The 20,678-nt window shown below is 29.5% G+C and overlaps 3 protein-coding genes across 3 annotated transcripts in view; 1 reads left to right on the top strand and 2 right to left on the bottom strand.

Annotated features, from left to right (window-relative positions):
- The window catches only part of LOC126896076 (uncharacterized), a 27,612-nt gene extending 14,545 nt beyond the window's left edge, over positions 1 to 13,067 (bottom strand). The window contains exons 1-4 of the mRNA XM_050668524.1: positions 12,728 to 13,067; positions 8,571 to 8,822; positions 4,320 to 4,478; positions 4 to 2,089 (exon numbers count right to left, since the gene is read on the bottom strand). Of these exons, the coding sequence (XP_050524481.1) occupies positions 4 to 2,089; positions 4,320 to 4,478; positions 8,571 to 8,793 (2,468 nt within the window). The 5' untranslated portion in view covers positions 8,794 to 8,822; positions 12,728 to 13,067. The remainder of the gene's footprint in view (positions 1 to 3; positions 2,090 to 4,319; positions 4,479 to 8,570; positions 8,823 to 12,727) is intronic.
- Positions 13,068 to 15,485: 2,418 nt separating this feature from the next.
- Positions 15,486 to 17,505, bottom strand: LOC126896074 (multivesicular body subunit 12B). Its single transcript, XM_050668522.1, has 8 exons — positions 17,278 to 17,505; positions 16,794 to 17,004; positions 16,598 to 16,727; positions 16,417 to 16,497; positions 16,141 to 16,334; positions 15,984 to 16,048; positions 15,868 to 15,915; positions 15,486 to 15,801 (listed from the first exon to the last, which is right to left on the bottom strand). The coding sequence occupies exons 1-8, from the start codon at positions 17,374 to 17,376 to the stop codon at positions 15,766 to 15,768; spliced, it is 864 nt and encodes a 287-aa protein (XP_050524479.1). The 5' UTR covers positions 17,377 to 17,505; the 3' UTR covers positions 15,486 to 15,765.
- Positions 17,506 to 17,577: 72 nt separating this feature from the next.
- On the top strand, positions 17,578 to 18,731 carry LOC126896075 (leucine-rich repeat-containing protein 57-like). Its single transcript, XM_050668523.1, has one exon. The coding sequence runs from the start codon at positions 17,784 to 17,786 to the stop codon at positions 18,498 to 18,500; it is 717 nt and encodes a 238-aa protein (XP_050524480.1). The 5' UTR covers positions 17,578 to 17,783; the 3' UTR covers positions 18,501 to 18,731.
- Positions 18,732 to 20,678: the final 1,947 nt, after the last annotated feature.

The raw sequence follows: 20,678 nt of genomic DNA, 5'->3' as shown, positions 1-20,678 counted from the left end.
GACATGGTAGCGGCGGGCGACCGCGATTGTAGGGACGCACGACTGCCGGCAGTCGGCAGTGACGGCGGTGGCGGCAATCGGCTACTGCCGCCGCGGTTTTCGTCGTACACTAGGCGCCGACGCGTACCAAAATTGTCGGCGGCCGTCTGTGGGTGCGGCGGTAAAGGTGGCTTTTTACCCCGATCGACGGTGGCGATGTTGGTGGCCGACACGGTGGTGACTTTCGAGTCAGACGGGTTAGTAGTAGTGGGCTGTCGGGATGAAGCGGATGGTGGTGGTGGTGGCGGCGGCGTATCTGGTCTACCGGCGGGAGCATTAACTGTTGATGATGTTGTCTCACCATCAGCCTTAAATTTTTTCTTGTCTTTACTACGTCGACCGCTCAACCGCCGCAAGGAAAACCGTTGAAAAAATCCGCCGAGCTTTCCACCAATCGATTTCGACTTGGACATAGTTACCGCGGGCGCATCGGTCTCGGTCGCTCGCGATTCAACACTGCGGCCGTCCGCGCCGGTGACGGTCGCCGCGGTTGTACTAGAACCGGTGCCGGCGGTGGGCGTGCCACCGCCAATCCTATGCGAAACTGGTGGGGAGCCGCCGGTAATGAAGTCCAGCCGTTCGCGCAGCTGTTGTTTTTCCGCCAAGCTCGGCCGCCTGGTTTCCGAAGGTAGACCGGTCAACAGTTTTACTACCATAGTGTCGATATTATCTTCCGGTTCTTCTTCTTCTTCTTCCGTTTCCGGCGCCGAAGAAACTTCATCGGTACTACTGAAACTTTCACGCCAATTGACTTCAGAAACGACTGGACAAAAGTGCACGCCTTTGTTGGAGACGGGCGGCGCGAGGCTGACAAAACTGGTGGTTATTAGCAAGTTGCTACCCCTAGACGATGCTGCACTCAGTGCCGATTCGCTCTCGTAGTGTATTCGTTTTAACGAATGAGATCTATACAGCGACGCGGTAGAATCCAACAATTTCTTGGGACGTAAATAATCGCCGGTGTCCGACAGATCGTCGGCGCACAAGTTCGGCGTGCTGGACATGGGCAAACGGGACGCCATACCGTTGTGATCGTCGGTCGTAGGAGAGCCCGGGTTCACTGACGGCTGTTCTGCCAGATCGGGATAGCTACACCAGGTTGTGCTAAATTTAGAACCCGAGTGGTACGTGTCGTTGTCGCAATCTTCATCGCTCGTCCCCTTCTCCGTGACGACACCACTACTACCGCTATCTCGAGTCGTTGTCACGTCGCCGAGTATACTTTTCGTAGACATCTCAAAATAGTTTTCGTCCTCGACAATGGGCTTGTACGTCTGGACGACCGGCGCTGCTCTGATTGGCGGCACTTGATCGCCGAAACCGCTGTCTTCGCTGAGGTTCTCGGACGACCTTTGCTGTTTGACACTTGCAACGGTCAGTTCTCCGGGTTTTTTACCGTCCACCACATCAACACGTTTGCGGAACGCCGTCGGGTCAATAAGACAATCCACCGTCTTATACATACCCGTACTCGTGTTTGTGGCCGCGTTACAACCGTCGTCGTCTCGGCGCAAATCTTCCAGACTCTGCGAAACGTCAATTAAAGTAGAGTCCCGTTTACGTTTTTTACTGGCCCCCGAATGTACGCTTTCCATACTCTTGCTCAACGACTTGATACTCGAACCGTCACCGCCAGCTCCATAACTAGAAAACGGTGTACTACACAACATGGTCTCGTCGTCATCGTACTCATCACAATCGTCGTGTTGCTGATGCGATTTCCAACTGTGACGGCGTGACGACCGCTGGGCGGTAAGGGACTCGGAGCTGGTCGACATGAACGGGACGGATGTGGCGGTTGTTCTAAATTGCACCGTTTGCTCGCATTGTTTCTCTAATGTTTCGAACTGCAACAAACTACCTCCGCCTCCTCCTACCGTCAAGGGAGTCCATTCACATGGATTTTGTGTATTACCTCTAAAGAAAACATTGTCGTCCTCATCGTGTACTCCAGGATCGTTATTGTCGTACACCTTGTGAAGCGCTTCGTTGTTGAATAAATTAAACGGGTCATGGTTAGAGATGGACCAGCTATCCTCTTTGATAAAATCTGCCGAAAATAATAAAAAGTAGTCAAATTATGTAAAATATTTAAAATCAAATAAACAGTTTTAAAAAAAAAAATCATAGATGTGTGTATATTTTCAGCTAAGGGGTTTTCCATTACGACGAATATAGAAGAGACAACAATCTCGTCGCGATACTTCTAAAATACTAAACGTTAAAAAGAACACAGTAATAACGTGCAAACACTTGAGAATTTATTTACATAATTTTAATAGACCCAATATACAAAACCGTTTATATTCAACAAGTTTATAAGGAACTTGACATAGTTATGAGAAACGACAGAGGTTAAAGGAAATGGGGTTATTGCTTATTAGCATCGAAAAGACCCTTTAAATCCCCAGGCCACGTGTTGCACATGAAACGGAAGAAACGTAGGGGTGATTATAATGAGAACCATTTGTCACGTGACTAAAACGAATCCAAGTAACAAAATAATAGTAGTAAAGTAGTCCGACAAAAATATATTGCTGGGCGTCATAACATGAAAATGATATATGTCGATAGAATATTACATAAATTAATCTAAAATTAACAGTTTTAAAAACCGAAACTATTTTCAGAACATGCTTATTAATTTTCTTAATGTCTGGTTAAATAATGCATCATCGTTTCATACACTTTTATGAAAAAAGTGATTTAAAACATATATTTGCACGGGTGACTAACAAACACGATGAATAGTTTCCTCATTAACATTTACGTCAATGATGAGATGTCGGTAAAAAAAAATTTGCAGTTATAAAAAAAAATGTATCCTCTCCTGATAATCTCAAAACACGACATAAGTATTCTTATGTCAATTGGGTTGACTATACAGTTAGTATTAAGGAGTTTCGAGTAGACGATTGAAATTGTTGTTTAGTATTAATGGAATTTTTAAAATATACGTTGGAATGTATGTGGCCGTCACGGTGAGTCATTTACCTCTTGCCTCCCACTACACACTGTCAGCGCATTATCAAAACAAATAATCTCGAGTAAAACGTACACAGACAAAGGCGTTTCCTAAACATGGTAAAAACTTCTTTACGCATTATTGTCAAATAAATAAATAATAATTACAGTAATAGCTTAAGAACTTTTAAAATTGTGAAGACACAGGTCATTCAGATACTGGGTGGCGAATGAACTCAATATTGACCCGGAAGACTTTTTAACCAACAGGTTTTATTGAGGGAGATACTCAGCGTAGGTGTTTTCCCATTAAACGCCGAGGAAAAAAATGAACTTGACAATTAATAACATTCATTAAACACGTTTAATTTTTCACGGCTCTAGTGTTATAAATGCGTTTAAAATAGGGTAGGGCTTTGTCATGTACACAGAACAAACTCGAGTGTATTAGAAAAATAATAATAAAAGAAAAACCACCGTTTATTGCTCAAACAAGTGTACAGTGCACCAGCTAGATACGTTTGTACGGTATTTGTTATTATCATTATTCAACGTATTACACACGGCAAAAAAAAAAATTGAAGGCCAGAGAATTATTCGCGTACGTGTCGGATTTTATATCGTAGCTACTATACTATTAGCCAAGATGATTACCAATAAAATATCAACACACTGCGAATTCTAAAATGAATAAAAGAACACCACTCTACTAACTCTAGAGAAAAATATGCTTAGTATTATATTATACTAAAACATCAATTGAACCCAGCGGTGAAAACTATAATGATACAATACCACCAACACGAAACATAACGTCGTCGAGTTGTTAATTAAACAGTACAATATTATTAGATAATTCATAATTCCGTGTCACGCATCCAAGAACCTAAATAATTGTTTTATTCGCCATTTGGTTATAATGGTTATTGAGTTATTAGACATAATTGTGTCGATCGGATCGAAAGTTAGAGTGTTTACTGAAAGGGCAAGTATCAAAACGATAAATGAACGTTTTCCGCTCCTCCTAGACAATTTAAAAGTCTCATACTAAAACACAGTGTTTTTTTTTCGAGTGTAATCCGATTTAACGAAAAACAAGTACTTGGAAATGCAACTTGCCAGCTGTGCATTTACACGTGAAAACACTTCATAAACACTACGCTATTGCCTATGAGTTTACACGATTATAATTACAGGTGATCAAACCACAAAGTAGAAAACAATAAATACTACTCATTAAAAAACATCTATTTCTTTTGGAATGTCGACGCTTATAAAAACGGCCGCACGAACATGACATTTACTATTTTATTTACCTTCTTCGCTACTTCTTTCAGAATCCGTTCTCAAATCATCAGACGTTTCTTCCAGAATGGTTTCCAAAAAAATATAAGACGTACTCCTATCAATGTTTCCGCCGTAATTGCTCTGGTTGAATGATGACCAGCTGTCATCGTCCGCGAGATCGTCGTCATCTGTAAAAAAACATTCAAATCATTTGTAGAAAAATTCATACTATTATGTCGAACAAATTTTAACGTCGTTTTAAATTCATCTAATATTACTAATATAGTAATACTATTGTTCATTTAAAACGACGTTGCTTATAATTTTTACATCAGCACATTATCGTTTGTTTCATAGTATCACTGGACATAATAAGTTTTGCTGACGATTACATACATGTGGGGAGCTCAAGACGACACTTAAGAGCGATTGAAATAAAACATTTATTAATATTTATCATAAAATTATCGCAAGTCGAACCATAAAATTGTTGTTCCTTATTTTATTTTAAGTATTTATAATCTCTTAGTTATTTTTCGCTATCTAGTCGCTAAATTATAGATCTATTCCTAAAAACTTATAAATGTATGTTAAAACCATGAAATGAATATATATTGCAGTTAACTTTTTCGTGGAATTAATAATTGAGAGCGCATATATTTTATTAAAATTACATTGGCAACAAATATATCTATGAATACTGACTACAATGTATTGCTATCAGGTGGCACATCGTTTGTTACAATAAATAGGCGACCGTTACACAAGGTATGACACGATTGTTATGGTTCTCTGAGCTCAGTCCCTGTAGGGTGCCTAGAATTAAAATAAACCGGAAGAGTCATAAACACACACACACTATACAACTACGACCGGATACTCGAAATACAATTGGTAGAGGTGATAGAATAATGTAAGTCAAGTTCTGCAAATAAAAATAATAAATAACAGTTAATTTTAAAAGGGATAGGCTTGAGTTGTTTTTGCTATAGAAAAATCTAGTAAATAACAATGGAATTGAGCTTAAAAAACAAATTATCCTAAGATAAGATATACGACTTCAAATAATGATGTAATATTTGTAGTCAAACAACACATAAAAATCCAATGTCACGCCGAAATGCAACTTGATCGATTGTTGTAATAGATATTTTGTAATTTATACAATTCATATTACTGTTACAACATAAACTTTACTCGGACGAACTTCTTCATGTCACTTTATAGTATAAAATGATTGTTTTTCAAGAAACATTAATATAATTATACCTAACTCATTTTAAATATGTTTATACGATCAATCTGAAGACACAAATTTAAATGAAAAATAATTTATATTACAGACTCGACGAAAAACACGAATTTAATTTAAAACTAATATTTTTTTTTATTATTTGTTGTTTGAAATTGGTTTAATGTTTAGAAAAGTGTTATTTTTGATATCCATCGGTAGATTGCCATGGATACCAATAACCGTTACTACACTTAATTACTTCACCTACAAATAATAGTAGAGTATTATAGTAATATGAATAATAGAGAACTATTCAAAAATATAATTACATAATGAATTGATCTGTCATGCAATAATTCACGACAATCAAGAACATTTTTTTTTTTTTATAAACAGTATGTTTGAAATAGCTAATGATTTACAAATAAGTCGAGTAAAAAGCGCATCATTTTGCAAGGTCTTTGTGAACACGATTGGATGAGTTCTCTTTACCGTGTCTACTGTAATGTATTTTAAGTCATAAGTGATAATAATGCGTAAAAACTGCATTGTTCTATACGTTTTGTGTTACACCACTTCTCATAAAATTTAATTATGTAAGGAAACAAAAATTGTGTGTAAATAATTTAGCGAATTGAACAACGTTAAGTCATTAAAGAGTAGATGCACAAAATACTTCCCCATCAACGATAAATACTAATGATTAATGAACGAATTAGTTTTTTTAATTGTCAACGTAAGAAACATACATAAATTTAAGTGTATATATATATAAATTCAATAAAATATTAAAAAATAATTCCGACAACTAAAATTTTACAAGTTGTAATACATTTAAAAAAATGTAAATAAATTAAACGTGAGGAGTAAACAATTTAGAATATTAAACTAGAAGATTTGTGTCCAAATCTCGCCCACTCACTGACCAAATACTGTTGTTTTTTTTTTTTTGCGAAAGACTCAGTTTTAATCAATTTATAAGGTAAATAAAATATAAAGATCATTAGCGTTCTAGGTTGTCAAGTCATTCTTAGTAATAAAAAACCAGAACATATCACCAAAACCTATAAGGTCATCGCGGTTCGTCAACACACCTATAGTGATAATTACACTATTAATGTCAATAATCATTACTATATACTGCAAGTTAAAGCCGACAATCAAAGATATAGAAAGATCACATACATAGTACACATACACATAGACTGTTTTTTGCGAGTGGCCGAGTACATTTGAGTATTTACCAAAGGTGTAAAATATTGACAAAACCGTTAGTGTCACCGAAAAAACTAAACTTTTCAGGCTTTTTGAAAATATCGTTCTGTCGACTGCGACTAGCAATCGACAAATTAAATTTTTTTCCGTACCACTGCCAACGTAAATCTCCGCTCGTAAACGTCTTGACGTGTTAGATTATTTTGTTACACTCATAACCGGTAAATGAGTAATAAAAAACTGGCACGAAGTGAACGGCGTTGGCGGCCTCGTAAAGCGGAATGGATTTAAAAACTGCAAGTAGTTTCCGCGAAGCCAAATAACGGTAGTACCATCAGCTCCAAACCCCTTCTGCTGACGCCCTAGTGGCAGTTGGCCTCTTTCTTCTGAATCAAATTCTAGACATTTTTTTTTACCTTTTTTATTTCGTTCCTGTCAATGAAAACTGTTACACGCGGTGCACACCGGCGGGCCACAGTCCGTAGTAAATTGCATACCAACTATTATTAATCATTCGGTCTCCCGATCGGATTGTATTCGCGATCGAATGACAGTAAAATGTAGATACACACCTTTCTAAAAATAGACAATGATAGAGCAGTATTGTTTTCTCGATAGCCTGAATACTTAAAAGATTAATAATAAATAATCGCCACCTTCATGATGTACCGTAGTAACGAATATAAAAACCGGTCGTTTAAAATCGGTCAAAATGCAATTAACACACGAGACGTTTAGAAGCACACGACAGACGGATATATTTTGCGGTTCAATATTAAAAACAAAGTCATCAAATTTCTTCTATATATATATATATATATATATAACGGACTTACTGATAATTTCATAAGTCAGGTCATAAAATGAGTTAATTAAATTCTTTATTTATAGATTCGTAAAAAATAACTCCAAGCTAACATTATAGAACAGTGCGTGCTATGCGTTTATGTGGTATTTTTGTTGGTCGTCTGATGAACCGTTACGATACAACTATAGTTTACATTCACTTCCAACAAACAGATAGTATATAATGTAGATAATTAAACATTTTAAAGGTGAATTTGTCGATAATGTACGACAGCAAATAAAAGGTATCGCCGGAAAAAACCTCAACAATCATTGGAGGATAAATAAAACAGGTAATAAGATGATGAAAACGGTCAATCTAAAATAATAGTTAATGACGCTGAAAAAAGTAGTCGTAAATATAAGCAAATTCTATAAAAAAAAAAACCATTCGTTTTCGGTTGTAACAAAACAAATCAACAGGAAAATATAACGAAAAAAATTAATCTTGCATACGACCGTTAAAGTTAAAGAAAATTTCCACCAAAATGTGAAAAAAATGAGTTGAATCGTGCGCAATAGGTCGTTCACGACAGACGCGGTTCAACGACTTGTCTGCCGCACTCGAATACCACCAGAACTCGGACACACAGGATACGTTCAACAATAACATTTCCCCGGCACTTACTATGAGAATATACGTTACAAACAATATGTCGGACTAGAATAATACAAACAAGTATTTATAGTACTTTTTCATTGCTCGACTTACAGTGAACGAGTCGGCTGGACGAAAATAATAAATATTAAACGCTTGAAAAACGAATAGCATTTAATAGAATTAATTATTTGGCAATTTAATAAGATATATTGGAGTGCATTGTTTGGAAAACGAGACGAGTGTTGTGACTCGCCACTACAAACTGCTCATAAAAGAATGAACGACGGCGTTAGTTACAGTCGTGTGACGCGCTTTGGTCTTGTGTGTCGATATTTAGTACAATAACAGCAACGAATGATGATAGTAATAATAATATGTAATCACCATTGTTGTCGTCTTCGTGGTCGCCACAGAAATAGTCCGGCCGATCGACAGAATCGAACGTGACGGGGTCGTTCTGTTGGCCATGATGAAGATGGTGATGGCCACCGCCTCCGCTACTGCCCATGACGGTCGGTTGCTGGAGACCGTACGCAGGAAGCCAATGATTAGTTCCAGCAGAGTCGAGCTTTTCCGACCAGTCACTGAACGCGATATTTTCAGCCATTCTTTCGCTTACGGAGTCGTACCAAATGCCTGTGAACAACGCACACTATTATATGTCAGTGGTATTAACGCGAAATGCAACTTGGAAAATATTAGATTTGTTTAAATAAAAACAAACAATTCACGAGTTGCCATGAGACATTTAACCAATTATCACCCAGTGTATTTTCAATAAAAACGGGCTACATTTATGTAAAACGATTTTTTTTTTTCATATAAAAGTATCAATGTATGTAATGAAACAATGAATCTCACACAATACCAAAAAATTGGTAGGGTTGTAAAAAATTAAAATCCTGAACATTTGTAGCTTTACTTAAATGAAATGACCGATACCAAAACATAATTCGTAAATTCAATAACGCATTTTAACTAATATTTTACATTAAATGATATTTTTATTAATATACTTAGTAAAAATCAGATTACTTTATTATTCTATAGTCAAAATAATTTAAGCGATTTTCGTTCATTATTTGACACAAAATTATGTCTTCATTAACCGATCACTAGTCTAGTCAAAAAAGTTTACACGGGAACAAATAGAATTGTAATAATGAGATAAAAAAATTGATTTTCAATTGTAAAATTTGCATAGCATAAAAATTACTACTATACATATAATGAAAGGGCAATTATTGTTAAATATAATGTAAATAAGACAACTACGTCAGAGGTAAAATGCACACTAGTTTTTAAAATAATTATAATTTATTTGCTTTAGTAAATAATGTTCAAAAAATAAGCACAACACGAACATTGTTCATGAATTATTTTTTCATTTCAATGCACAATAAACAAGGGCATAGTCTTATTACATTCTGTTATCAGTTCGGTATAACAATATAAAACTTCAACTAAATAATACTGCGCAAGATTTGAGCCTTCTATAACACACGTGTAATGGTGTATTTACGATGTCGGATTCGGACCTTCCATGGACATAAAATCATATTAAGGGAGGGTCTAAATACGGTCAATCACAACACTACTTTACGTTCTAAAAGCTATCTAGATTCCCTTCCCATACATAATTTCAGAATACACAGAATTAAATATCACACATGTGTGAATTTGGTGCTCAACTTGGTAATTTGTACAGAAAGTATATAAGACTTAAAATTTTTGTAAACACATTTTTTATTGAAATTAATTTTATTAAAAACAGTTTTAGTGTAGAAAGTAAAACTCAGAATTAATGATTATTAGACAAAACTAAAGAGAATTACATAAATATGTAATAAGGTAATAATTATTCTGCTGGATTTTTCTAATTTCATAAAAAATTAATACGTGTCTTTTTACAAATCAAATGACAAGACTTTAATATAAAAACTATTACAGCATTTGATTTTTTAGATATTATTACAAATCACTTAAATGATTGGTAACACATTAGTAAGCTATACATAAAAGTTATTGTGAGGTATTGAAATTGGTTAATTATAGTAGGCAACCTTAACATAATATTACCAACAAAAAAAAAAAATCGCAGCTATTTTACTTCATGAAAGTAATTAAATGGAATACATTTATTTTTTTAAATAATTTTGAATGCATTTATATGAGACTGGGGAACTACGGTCACCTTAGCAAAAATTGTTATATCTCTGGTTCTAAATGTTATGCTATTACAATGTTTTTTGATAATATCGTTCTAATAAGAATAAAGTTTTTCATCATTCTTAATTTATACATATGGTCAACATAATTATAAATGCATGGGTTTATTAGATAATGAGGTGACCGGTATTACCCACTGACCATAGTTCCCCCAGTTTCCTCTATATCATATCATCCATAAGGTTACTTGTAAAATAATAATACAAATTAAACATAAAGCATTCCAACTTAGAAAATAACGGGGGGAAAATAATATTTGCTAAGAAACAAAAAAAAAATCAATGTACACTAGATTTAAATGAATTGAAGTATCATAATCAGTCAATGTTGATTATTGATGACCACCATCAATTAAAATAAAAAAGTACAACGACCTTTCATGTGATCGGTACAACGTGTTTCTTGTTATGAAATTGACAAACTAATGTTTATATTAGTTACTTAATTAGTAGCTGACACGGCTATGTAAACTACAAGGCAATTCACAAATTTCAGTTAAATAATTGCTCGACACGCGATTATTTCAATTTAGTTCTCTCTACAAAGGTAAATATTCAAAGCGTTAATCGATTATGAGTTCAATGTTATTTCAAATCTATTGAACATTTAATAACAATTATTTACAATTTAATAATTAATTTTCATCATTATTATAATCTTAAAGTTTATCTTTGGTGTTAACACAAATATCTTTTTTTATGGGAAATTAAATATTTGTCATTCTAAAACAAATATAACCGATGTTAACTAGTACCGCGCAAGGAAAATGGAAATTTGTAATATGCCTGATGGATAGTATTTTAATTTAAAAATTATGATTGGTTCCAGCGTATTAAATGGTTTTATTTCTTGACTATGATCCATCTAGAAACAGTGTAAATTATAATCTAGTTCGTCATAGTTAATAAATAAAATCGGTTGGGATGCGTAACATATACACGACTAAGTTTTCGAAAATCGTTACTGTATAAAATCACAATAAAGGACTCATTGCGTAGGTTATCATATTCAATGTTGCCCATTAATTGTAAAAATTTAAAACATGTTTCAGGAAATTAGGATGTTTTCAAGAGTAATTAACTATATTCTAAATTTAAATAGTTATTTAAATGTTAAATTGTAATAAGAGAGTTATTATACAATTTTATACCTAATATATTAAACAGTACATCGTACTATTAGGCAATATTAAGATTTTTAAGAAGTTTATCGTCGAAAACACATATTTTTTTAACAAAACAACAAATATGTATTTGAAAAATAAGTTTTCATCAATTTATTATAATTCTACAACAAAAGGGTAAACGTTCCAGAGATTTACCAGATAGTAAATCTAGGAGAAAGTTGTTCAGACAATTCATAATTAATGAATCGTGAGAATGAACATTTATAAGTTTGTTCCTCGAGAAAATTGTATATATTAAAAGGTACACATAAAAATATACAATGGTTTATTTTCAAAGTAATTTTAATATAAATGCGTCAATAAAAATATTTCAGTTATTATTTAAGATTTTCATGAGAAATTTTACCATGTTATTCAGTTGTTCAGTATAAATTTAGGTCGAACCTACAACACGTGTCTCAAATTTAAGTGACAGGTGTTGTCTGTTCATTATTAAAATACAAGGGTACGAGAGTTGAGTTCACACCGACCCCAAATATTCATACAATATCGATAAAGGATATCCATTCTAAACTAATAATGCCTGTTCATAGTATACACACAACAAACTGTGCTAATTACCTTTTTTAATAATGTAAATAGTCAAAATATACATTCAATAAATTTCAAGTTTAAAAACAAAAATAATACCTCAAACGCAGAACAAAATAAAAATTGTTTCTTACTATTAATTTAGAGAAGGCTATTTCATTATCTTGCGAAGTACATTTTATGTTTATTCCGATTCAAGTTTCTTTATATACTGTATTTTTTAATTATTATATGTTTCACTCAATGTATTCATCTTTGCTCAACTATTTTCGTAAAAAATTCAAATGGTTGGTTACGTATTTGTCTAACGATTTAACTAGTTGATTTAATCATTCAGTATATTATTTTAAGAATTTAACACGCAGTCGATATGTAACTAATTTTCTTTTGTCAATTCACTAATAATGAAATTATTAATTTATATTCCTTTGTTATATTCTTAAGAATTCCCTACAACTTTTAAAAGTATAAATCGAATGGTGTTACATTAGATACATTTATATGAACACAATGAGTGCAACTCATAGCTTTTTGACAATAGAATCGAAAATGGATGTATGAAAAATATTTAAGATTGCAAGCAAGTATCATTTACCTAAGGTCAATGGCAATCGACGCGAGCCTAACTCTTCATGTAAATATCCTGATTGATGTATACATTCCTATACGCGGGTTGAGGTCACTATATCCATAATCAGCCTACAAAGCACTCTTACACTACCGTTAAAGAAAAATTAATGAACTTATACCGCACTTAACAGAGACGAACTGATAGTGGGAACGGTAAACGATTTTTTATTTCGTCATCGGGTCGTACAAGTACTTCATTACCAGAAACGACTCCGTTCTTCACTGCCGTGGTAATTACCACAAGACTCAGTCAAAACGCGCAACACGACTTAAGAGACAACGACGACTAACAACACAAACCGAAACTCGGATCACGAATAGTAAGTGTTGTATACATGCACATTGTTGTCCCGGCGTAAACCGGTCTTAGGTCAAACGAACAGTGTTACCAGATGGTAGTGTAAAAATTCCCATATTCTAAATAAAGATACTATTTATGAGCATCGTGTCATAAACTGAGTATGGACACGAAATCACCAGTCACATATTCGAGGGGATCAATGGGTCTGGAAGTCCTCTCCCTTAACAATTTTAAAAATAACATCATATTAATGATGCTAAACTTGATAGTATTATGTGAGGAATGAAATCTTTTTGACTACCCCACCACCCTTGAAATGAAAATAATTTAAAACAATAACATTTAATAAAATATGTGCACATTACTTATTGTTAGTTAATTATTTTAGTAATAAACCAGTTCAAAAAGAACGGTTCCAATTTCAATTAAAAAATGATCAAATATTTATTTATTTATCCGCTTCATAAATTCATACCCAAAGTGAAAGTATAAAAATAGTGAAACATTTGATTTGATGGGTGTACATTGTGCATGGAATAAATGTTATTCAAACAATTTGATATACAAATAAGAGCATAGACCAGTCAAGTCCTTACATATTTAAGCCATATATAATTATCAAAAATTAAAAAACAAAATAGACATTGAAAATATTATATTTGAGCTATTCGTAGTAAATTTTAATAATCTATACCTAATTATACAATGCAATTTTATTACTTGAGTTTCACTAAAAAAGTATAATTTAAATAGTTAAAAATGTACAAGATATGTGCGATTAAAAAACATATCTCAACATAAAAAAGCAAAAAAATTTATAAATTATCATGAAAATTTCATTATTATTTAAAGAAATATTATGTTATAATTTAATATGTTTACTTTGGATAAATTTATACTTTAATAGTAAGTTTTTTTAAAGTTTAATATTTCATCAAAGTAAATTATACATTACTTTAACAGTTAATTGATCAATAAAATCTAATATTAAATAATACTTAATGTGTTAATCAACATGAAAATTTACTGTCTATTTTCATGTTTGTGAAATGATTAGAAATTATGTTACAAATAAATAAAAGAGTTGCTACTAACTTGTTAAAGTATAAAAAATATAAATTTGCAAAAGATCACAGCTATTCTAAGATATTTACTATTTATTTTTAAACTAATGAGTTTAATACATACAGTAAATATACATTATATACTACATTAACTAGACCTTATATACATACATTCCTCAATATTTAAGAGCTATGTTTTAAATATAAATTTGTTTGTTATTTATATACATTTAAATTTTCATGGTTAATTACTCCCATAACAAAATTTAATTAATTTACTTTTTTATGGCAGATTTAAGGTCTAAATGACACTTAATATTATTTACAGATAATAATAATATTAACAAAGAAGTAAATTTCAATGTGCGGCTGAATACATTTTAATATTGAAATATAACTAAAACTAAAACCTACTTGCCTATTACACTTTATAGAATTGACATTAAATAAATAGCAGAATATTTTATTAAATATATTTAAATGTAATACTAAAATATTTCATATATTTAGGAATATAATAAATTAAACAAAGTAATAAATAAAGTCAGCCATATCTAATAAAATTGTATGATTATTCTTGTAAGTTTATGGAAAAAAATACTGCTAGTCAATTCATTAGTAATACTGAAATGAAAAGCCTGTATACTTTATAATATTTCAGTCTTTTAAATTATTTTATAAAACAAAATCAAACTTAAATTAGAGCTAGTGGTTTTTTGTTAAAATTTTATAGCCATAATTAAAATTAATTTAAATTTTTTTTTAAATGCTTAACTCAATCATTTTGTTTACACTTATGAAAATTAAAAAAAATTGTTATTTGATATATTATGTGAACTTTTTGGCTGAATACTTATAAATAAAATGTACATATAATTATGGTTAACAGATCATTTATACAATAGAAAATTAAAAAATAATATATACAACTTAACTTTTTCATATACAGTGTTAATATTAAATAATTATTCAAACACCCTGTTTAAGCTATATCTATTAGAGTTTAACAGAATAATTATAACAATTAATACTAACATATTTTGTTCATAAACTATAAATTAATAATTGTCTACTTATTAACTGTTATCTTATACACAGCTATGATGAAAAAATAAGTTACAAAAGAGTAAAAAATCTTAATAGACAGTGATACTACTGGTTAATAATTAAAAATAATTAACTATCCTGAACAAACTAAATAATTTAATATGTTTATTAGTTATAAAATAATTGATTCATTTTTGTGATTACCACTTTTATAATAATAACAAATAAATCAACTATTTATTATTATATTTTTAATTTTAAAGAAAAACTAGAACATAAGTTAACTAAAATTTTTTTATATAACATAGCACTTATTATTTAATATTGTGTGTATTCAATTTAAATAATTTAATTTTAATGGAATCATAACTTTTAAGTAGACTAATTAATTGATAATGGCAGTCTATCAGTAATATTTGTTTAATTTCATTTTTTTTGATAGATTAAGAATATTATTGAAATTAATAAGTATACTTGAAGTTTCATTAATTGTAAATACATATACTATAATATGTATACTTTTATACTATCACATAATATACAATAGAAATATCTTATTTTAAACTTTTGCTTGATAAAGTTGTTTTAAAATCACACTTGTCTCTCATGCTCAAAAGAATATTTGAACTAAAAAAAATTATAACAGTATTAGTATTACTCATAAAAAACATTTATAAATATTAAAAAGCTTACTTGTGCATCAATATCTTCTTGAGTTTTAGCTTTAATTTCAGGTATATTCTAAAATATAATAACTATTGATTATAAAATATTTGATAAATTAATATATATCTGCAATATACCATTACCTTAAAACTATATTTGTTATCAATAGCTATATTATGATTCAATATAAATGGGATTCCTTCTAACCCTTAAAATAAATTGAAATAAATAAGATTAAACTAAATATTTGATGAAGTGTAATTAATGTAATTGAAATTGTTAATAAATAAAAATATGTACCTTGGTAGGAGTTTAGTGTTGAATAATTAGAAGATGAATATGTTGGTGGCAGTTTTGGCGCAGGTCGTGATGGTTTTAAGGATAAACAATCATATTCATGTGATAGTAAGTCAATACTGGAATCTAATTTTGGATATGAGGTTAAGGAATCATTACCATTCGAAATATTTTCTGTGTTTTCAGATGGCGCTAAACTATAAATAAAATTATTAAAAATTAATGAGTAGTTTTTGAAGTAATGTTAACATTTATTTATAAATAATATTTAAAACATACCTATAGGATAAAGGTGAAAGTGGTAAATTAGCTGGTGATTGAGGACTAGTCTTGTAACAAAGTGTTAAACCATTTAAATCCCTAGAAATAATAAAAAATTATAAAAATTTGGTTTTTTAAAAAATCAATTAAAACATTGATTTATTATTTTATAGTATATTTAGTCAATGTATAAACTAACCCAACATAGTTAAAACCATCAGGAGCCTTTTTTGAACGACTCAAAAGTATGATATCAGTAATAGCATACGGTGCCAATGATTTTCTAGTCAGCTTATAACATAATTGTCGTTTTCGCCAAGCTTTTTGATCTAAAAATTTTTTATAATATTTTAAATAATAAAATAAATGTTGATATTCTTTTTTAATAGTATTACCATTATCTATAGTTCTAGAAATTAAACAATATCCATCTGGAGGACTTTCCTTTTCATTTATTAAATCTATATTAACTACAATATAATCTGATATGCCTTCCGTTTTAGATATACATAAGTATCTTGTAACTTTACGGCCAATAAATACTGATTCCTTCCATGATTGCAAATGTAAATCAGCATCAGAATCTTGATCATGAGTTTTTAGTATCTGAAATAATAATAAAAAAGTAATAATACATTCAATTTTCAAATTTATTTATTTATTTTTAGTGTAGCAATTTCAAATAGAGTATAGTTTCTTAAGAATATCTTTAAAGTGTTAAAACTTTCATAGTTTTTTAATAACTATCCCAATAAAAAAACAATTTTTATTTTATTTATTTACTATTTATTAATTTTTTTAATGTCTAATTAGTTATAAAAAAATTACAATTAACTAATTACAATTATAGATAGTGTAAGTATTACACTATTAACTTACAGGAGTATATCCAGAAGGACATCTTGTAGAATCTTCCACAACACACAATGCTGATATCGGTTTGTTGTCAGGAAATGATTTTATTACTTGTTTTATCATTTTCAGTCAATTTTCAATATTTAAATAGAAAAATTTTTACACGGTGAGTCAAGATGAACAATGAAAATTACGTTTCATTGGAAGTAGAAGAACAAAGATCGAATTCAGTATCAGATACACCTAGACTGTTTATAATTACAATCACACCAAGTTTGATTCACTGGTTTTATCAACAATATATTTATTTTAGAGAGGGGATAGACGAAAGATAGCAACAGAGTGCTTACTTGGTCAGTGTGATATCATAGTAATAACAATTTTGTAATTATAACATTAATTTGCAGACTTATGACGTGCTATTAAATTGTCTTATGTAATTTTATTAAATGTTTTAGAAAATTTTTAATTTATTTTGTATTACGGATGTAATATGACAGTGTTACAGTAGATCATTATATGCCTATAACATGGGCAATTCAGCAAGTTTGAAAAATCATGTTGAAACATCTAAGAAAACAGGTGTGTTAAATCTATCTGATAGTCACCTTAAACAATACCCAGAAACTATAGATGTATTGCATCCGTATTTAAGAACTCTAGATTTATCAAAGAATAAATTTAAATCATTGCCAAAAACAGTAGGTCAATTCAAAGAATTAAAAGTGTTGAATATAAGCAATAATTCATTAGAAACTTTACCAGATGAAATAAATAACCTGTTAAAATTAGAGACACTTCAATTAAGTTGTAATCTGCTTAAAACAATACCAATACTTAATAATCTTTCAAATTTAAAACGTGTGTCAATTGGAGATAATCAATTAAGCATATTTCCAGAATTTTTATGTCAATTAAAACACTTAGAAACATTAGATTTATCTAAAAACAAAATTACTCAAGTACCTGAGTGCATAAAAGAATCAAGATTAGTAGAACTTAATATAAATCAGAACCAAATAAGAAAATTACCTGTTGCTCTTGCAGAATGTACAAGATTAAAAACATTACGAATAGAAGAAAATTGTTTAGAACTAGTTGACATTCCTAGAGAGGTATTAAAATCATCTAAAATTTCATTATTATGTGCAGAAGGTAATTTATTTGACATGAAGTCATTAATGGGTATAGAAGAATATGGAATTTATATGGCACGATATACTGAAGTAAAAAAAAAAATGTTTTAAATTTAATTTTTGTAATTTCTTACATAAATTATTTTTTGTAAATTTTTTATTTTATTTAGAAGTTATAACACTAGTCTATTGGAATCCCTAATTAATTAAATGTTTATAGTAGGTTTGGTTCATTATTGTTATTCAGAATTTTGTATTACCTGAAGTTTAATTATTATTGTGTTTAAAGGTTACATACTATTTATTTATACAATTTTATGTTTATTTACAACATATTTATTATATTTAATCATTCTTATAACTTAAATAAGCATAAGGTTAACTTTAAAATAACATCAATTAACTTTTGTAAAAAAATTTTACTAAATATAAGTACACATTATTCTTGTTTAAAATATAATATTCAAATTAAATTTATGATTATTTTTAGTTATTTATCTCTTTTAATTAATCAATTTAAGCAGATATTTTATTTATTATTAGTCTTTATTTAAACATATATTAATTAATTTATATATCCAATTAATCGTGAAATTTATTCACATATTCAACATTAATAACTAACAATTTTTATGTATCTAATTAAAATTAATTTTTTATACATTTATTAATAATTTAGTGTCAATTAAGTATAAGATAGTTACGTAACTATCCCTAAGTAATCTTTTATCTTAACCATATGGTACTTTTAATTTCGACAAAGTAGTTATTTTAAATACATCTTTATAGTTCATTTTCGATAAATATGTAAAAGTCTTAAACAAATTTGAATTATTCAATCCAAATTTTTTAGTTTACTATCATAATTGTAGATTTATAAACTTAGTTTACTGTGATTGTGTGTAATTTATTGTAACGTTAGTAATTGTATTTATATTTTTTATATTCATACTTAACTAAGAAAGGATTATTTATTTTTGTAACAATTTAGTGAGATATCAATTGATAAAAATTGTCTTAAATAATAGTTGAGTAATTCTACAAAACATATTATTAAATCTTTAAACTTATTAAGACGGCTAATTTCAATAAAATGAACATCTAAAATATTTAATACAACAATTTTTTTCAATATTAAGAGCATGTACATCTATTTTGATCTTGATCTGGTTTTTCTTAAATATTTATTGCAAACCAAATCGCTCAATTCAGCATCGCACAATTTAAAATATAATTTTACAATTAAAAATATATATAATTATGTAATAATGAATTAAATTTTGATGTTCTTAATGCACAAATTTATTTAATTTGGAATTGAAATTTTATTTGATTTATAATTGATCACGAATAAAAATGATGTAAATAATTTAATTTAATTAATAAATCAATTTAATTATTAATTTGTAATTATATCATTAATAATTATGGTTATATTTAAAACTAAATTGTAAAAAAAAATGATTTTAATTTAAAATGTAGAGTAATTCATATCTATTCATTCTAAGATAAAGATATTATGATCCTAAAAGATTAGAATTTTTGTAAATAATGATCCTGTTATTTTGACTTAATCATTGTCTATTATTAAAAAAAACGCCATCAGAAGTTTTTATCTTAAAAGTTAAATAACATATTAAAAGGAGCTCTGCTTAAACTCTTTAGTTAATTATAGATGTCCTACTCTGAATTACTAATGTTTATATTAATTTATTTATTCAAATTAGTAAATCATGGTGGTTATACTCTGTATATTTTGGATTGGGTTAATTATACAAAATTATTAATAGTTTTTTTAAAAGTAGGAATACTCAAGACCTTTGACTAAAAAAAAAAGTACAAACAATAATCAGAATACCATGTAGGATATATGGTATATTTGTATAAAGTCTATTATAAAGGAGGGTCCCGACAAATATTTATTGTAAACCATTTACAATTATTAAGGATAAACAAAATTTTGGCTGATTAACAAAAAATGTAATAAAAATAAATATTATAGAAATCATAAGTTTTGACAATAATATTCATTTTTATAAAAGTACTATTTTTAAATTACGGAAAGATTGGTTTTCGTTTATTTATATATTTAGTTTTATTTGTTATTTATAAAAATAATTATAATAATATACTAAATTGATTTATTGATTGCCACATAACGAAAACTATGAATAGTATAATGTTTATTTTTATTATTCCTGGAAATTAATTTCAAAAAAGACTTCTTTTTAAGTATAAAAAAGTATTTAATTAAAATAAAAATAATCTAATAATTTTTATATTAAATGT

Source organism: Daktulosphaira vitifoliae, unplaced genomic scaffold, assembly GCF_025091365.1.
Source record: "Daktulosphaira vitifoliae isolate Bord-2020 unplaced genomic scaffold, ASM2509136v1 Scaffold_1, whole genome shotgun sequence".
Classification (NCBI taxonomy): Eukaryota; Metazoa; Arthropoda; class Insecta; order Hemiptera; family Phylloxeridae; genus Daktulosphaira; species Daktulosphaira vitifoliae.
Note: the sequence above shows the minus strand (reverse complement) of the source record. Positions and strands in the feature narration are given on the sequence as shown.

Coding starts and splice junctions, on each gene's coding strand:
- LOC126896074 (XM_050668522.1), bottom strand. CDS start 17,376: ATGATAAAACAAGTAATAAAATCATTTCCTGACAACAAACCGATATCA. Junction 17,005..17,277: donor GTCCTTCTGGATATACTCCT/GTAAGTTAATAG, acceptor TTATTATTTCAG/ATACTAAAAACTCATGATCA. Junction 16,335..16,416: donor CTTTCACCTTTATCCTATAG/GTATGTTTTAAA, acceptor TTTTATTTATAG/TTTAGCGCCATCTGAAAACA.
- LOC126896075 (XM_050668523.1), top strand. CDS start 17,784: ATGGGCAATTCAGCAAGTTTGAAAAATCATGTTGAAACATCTAAGAAA.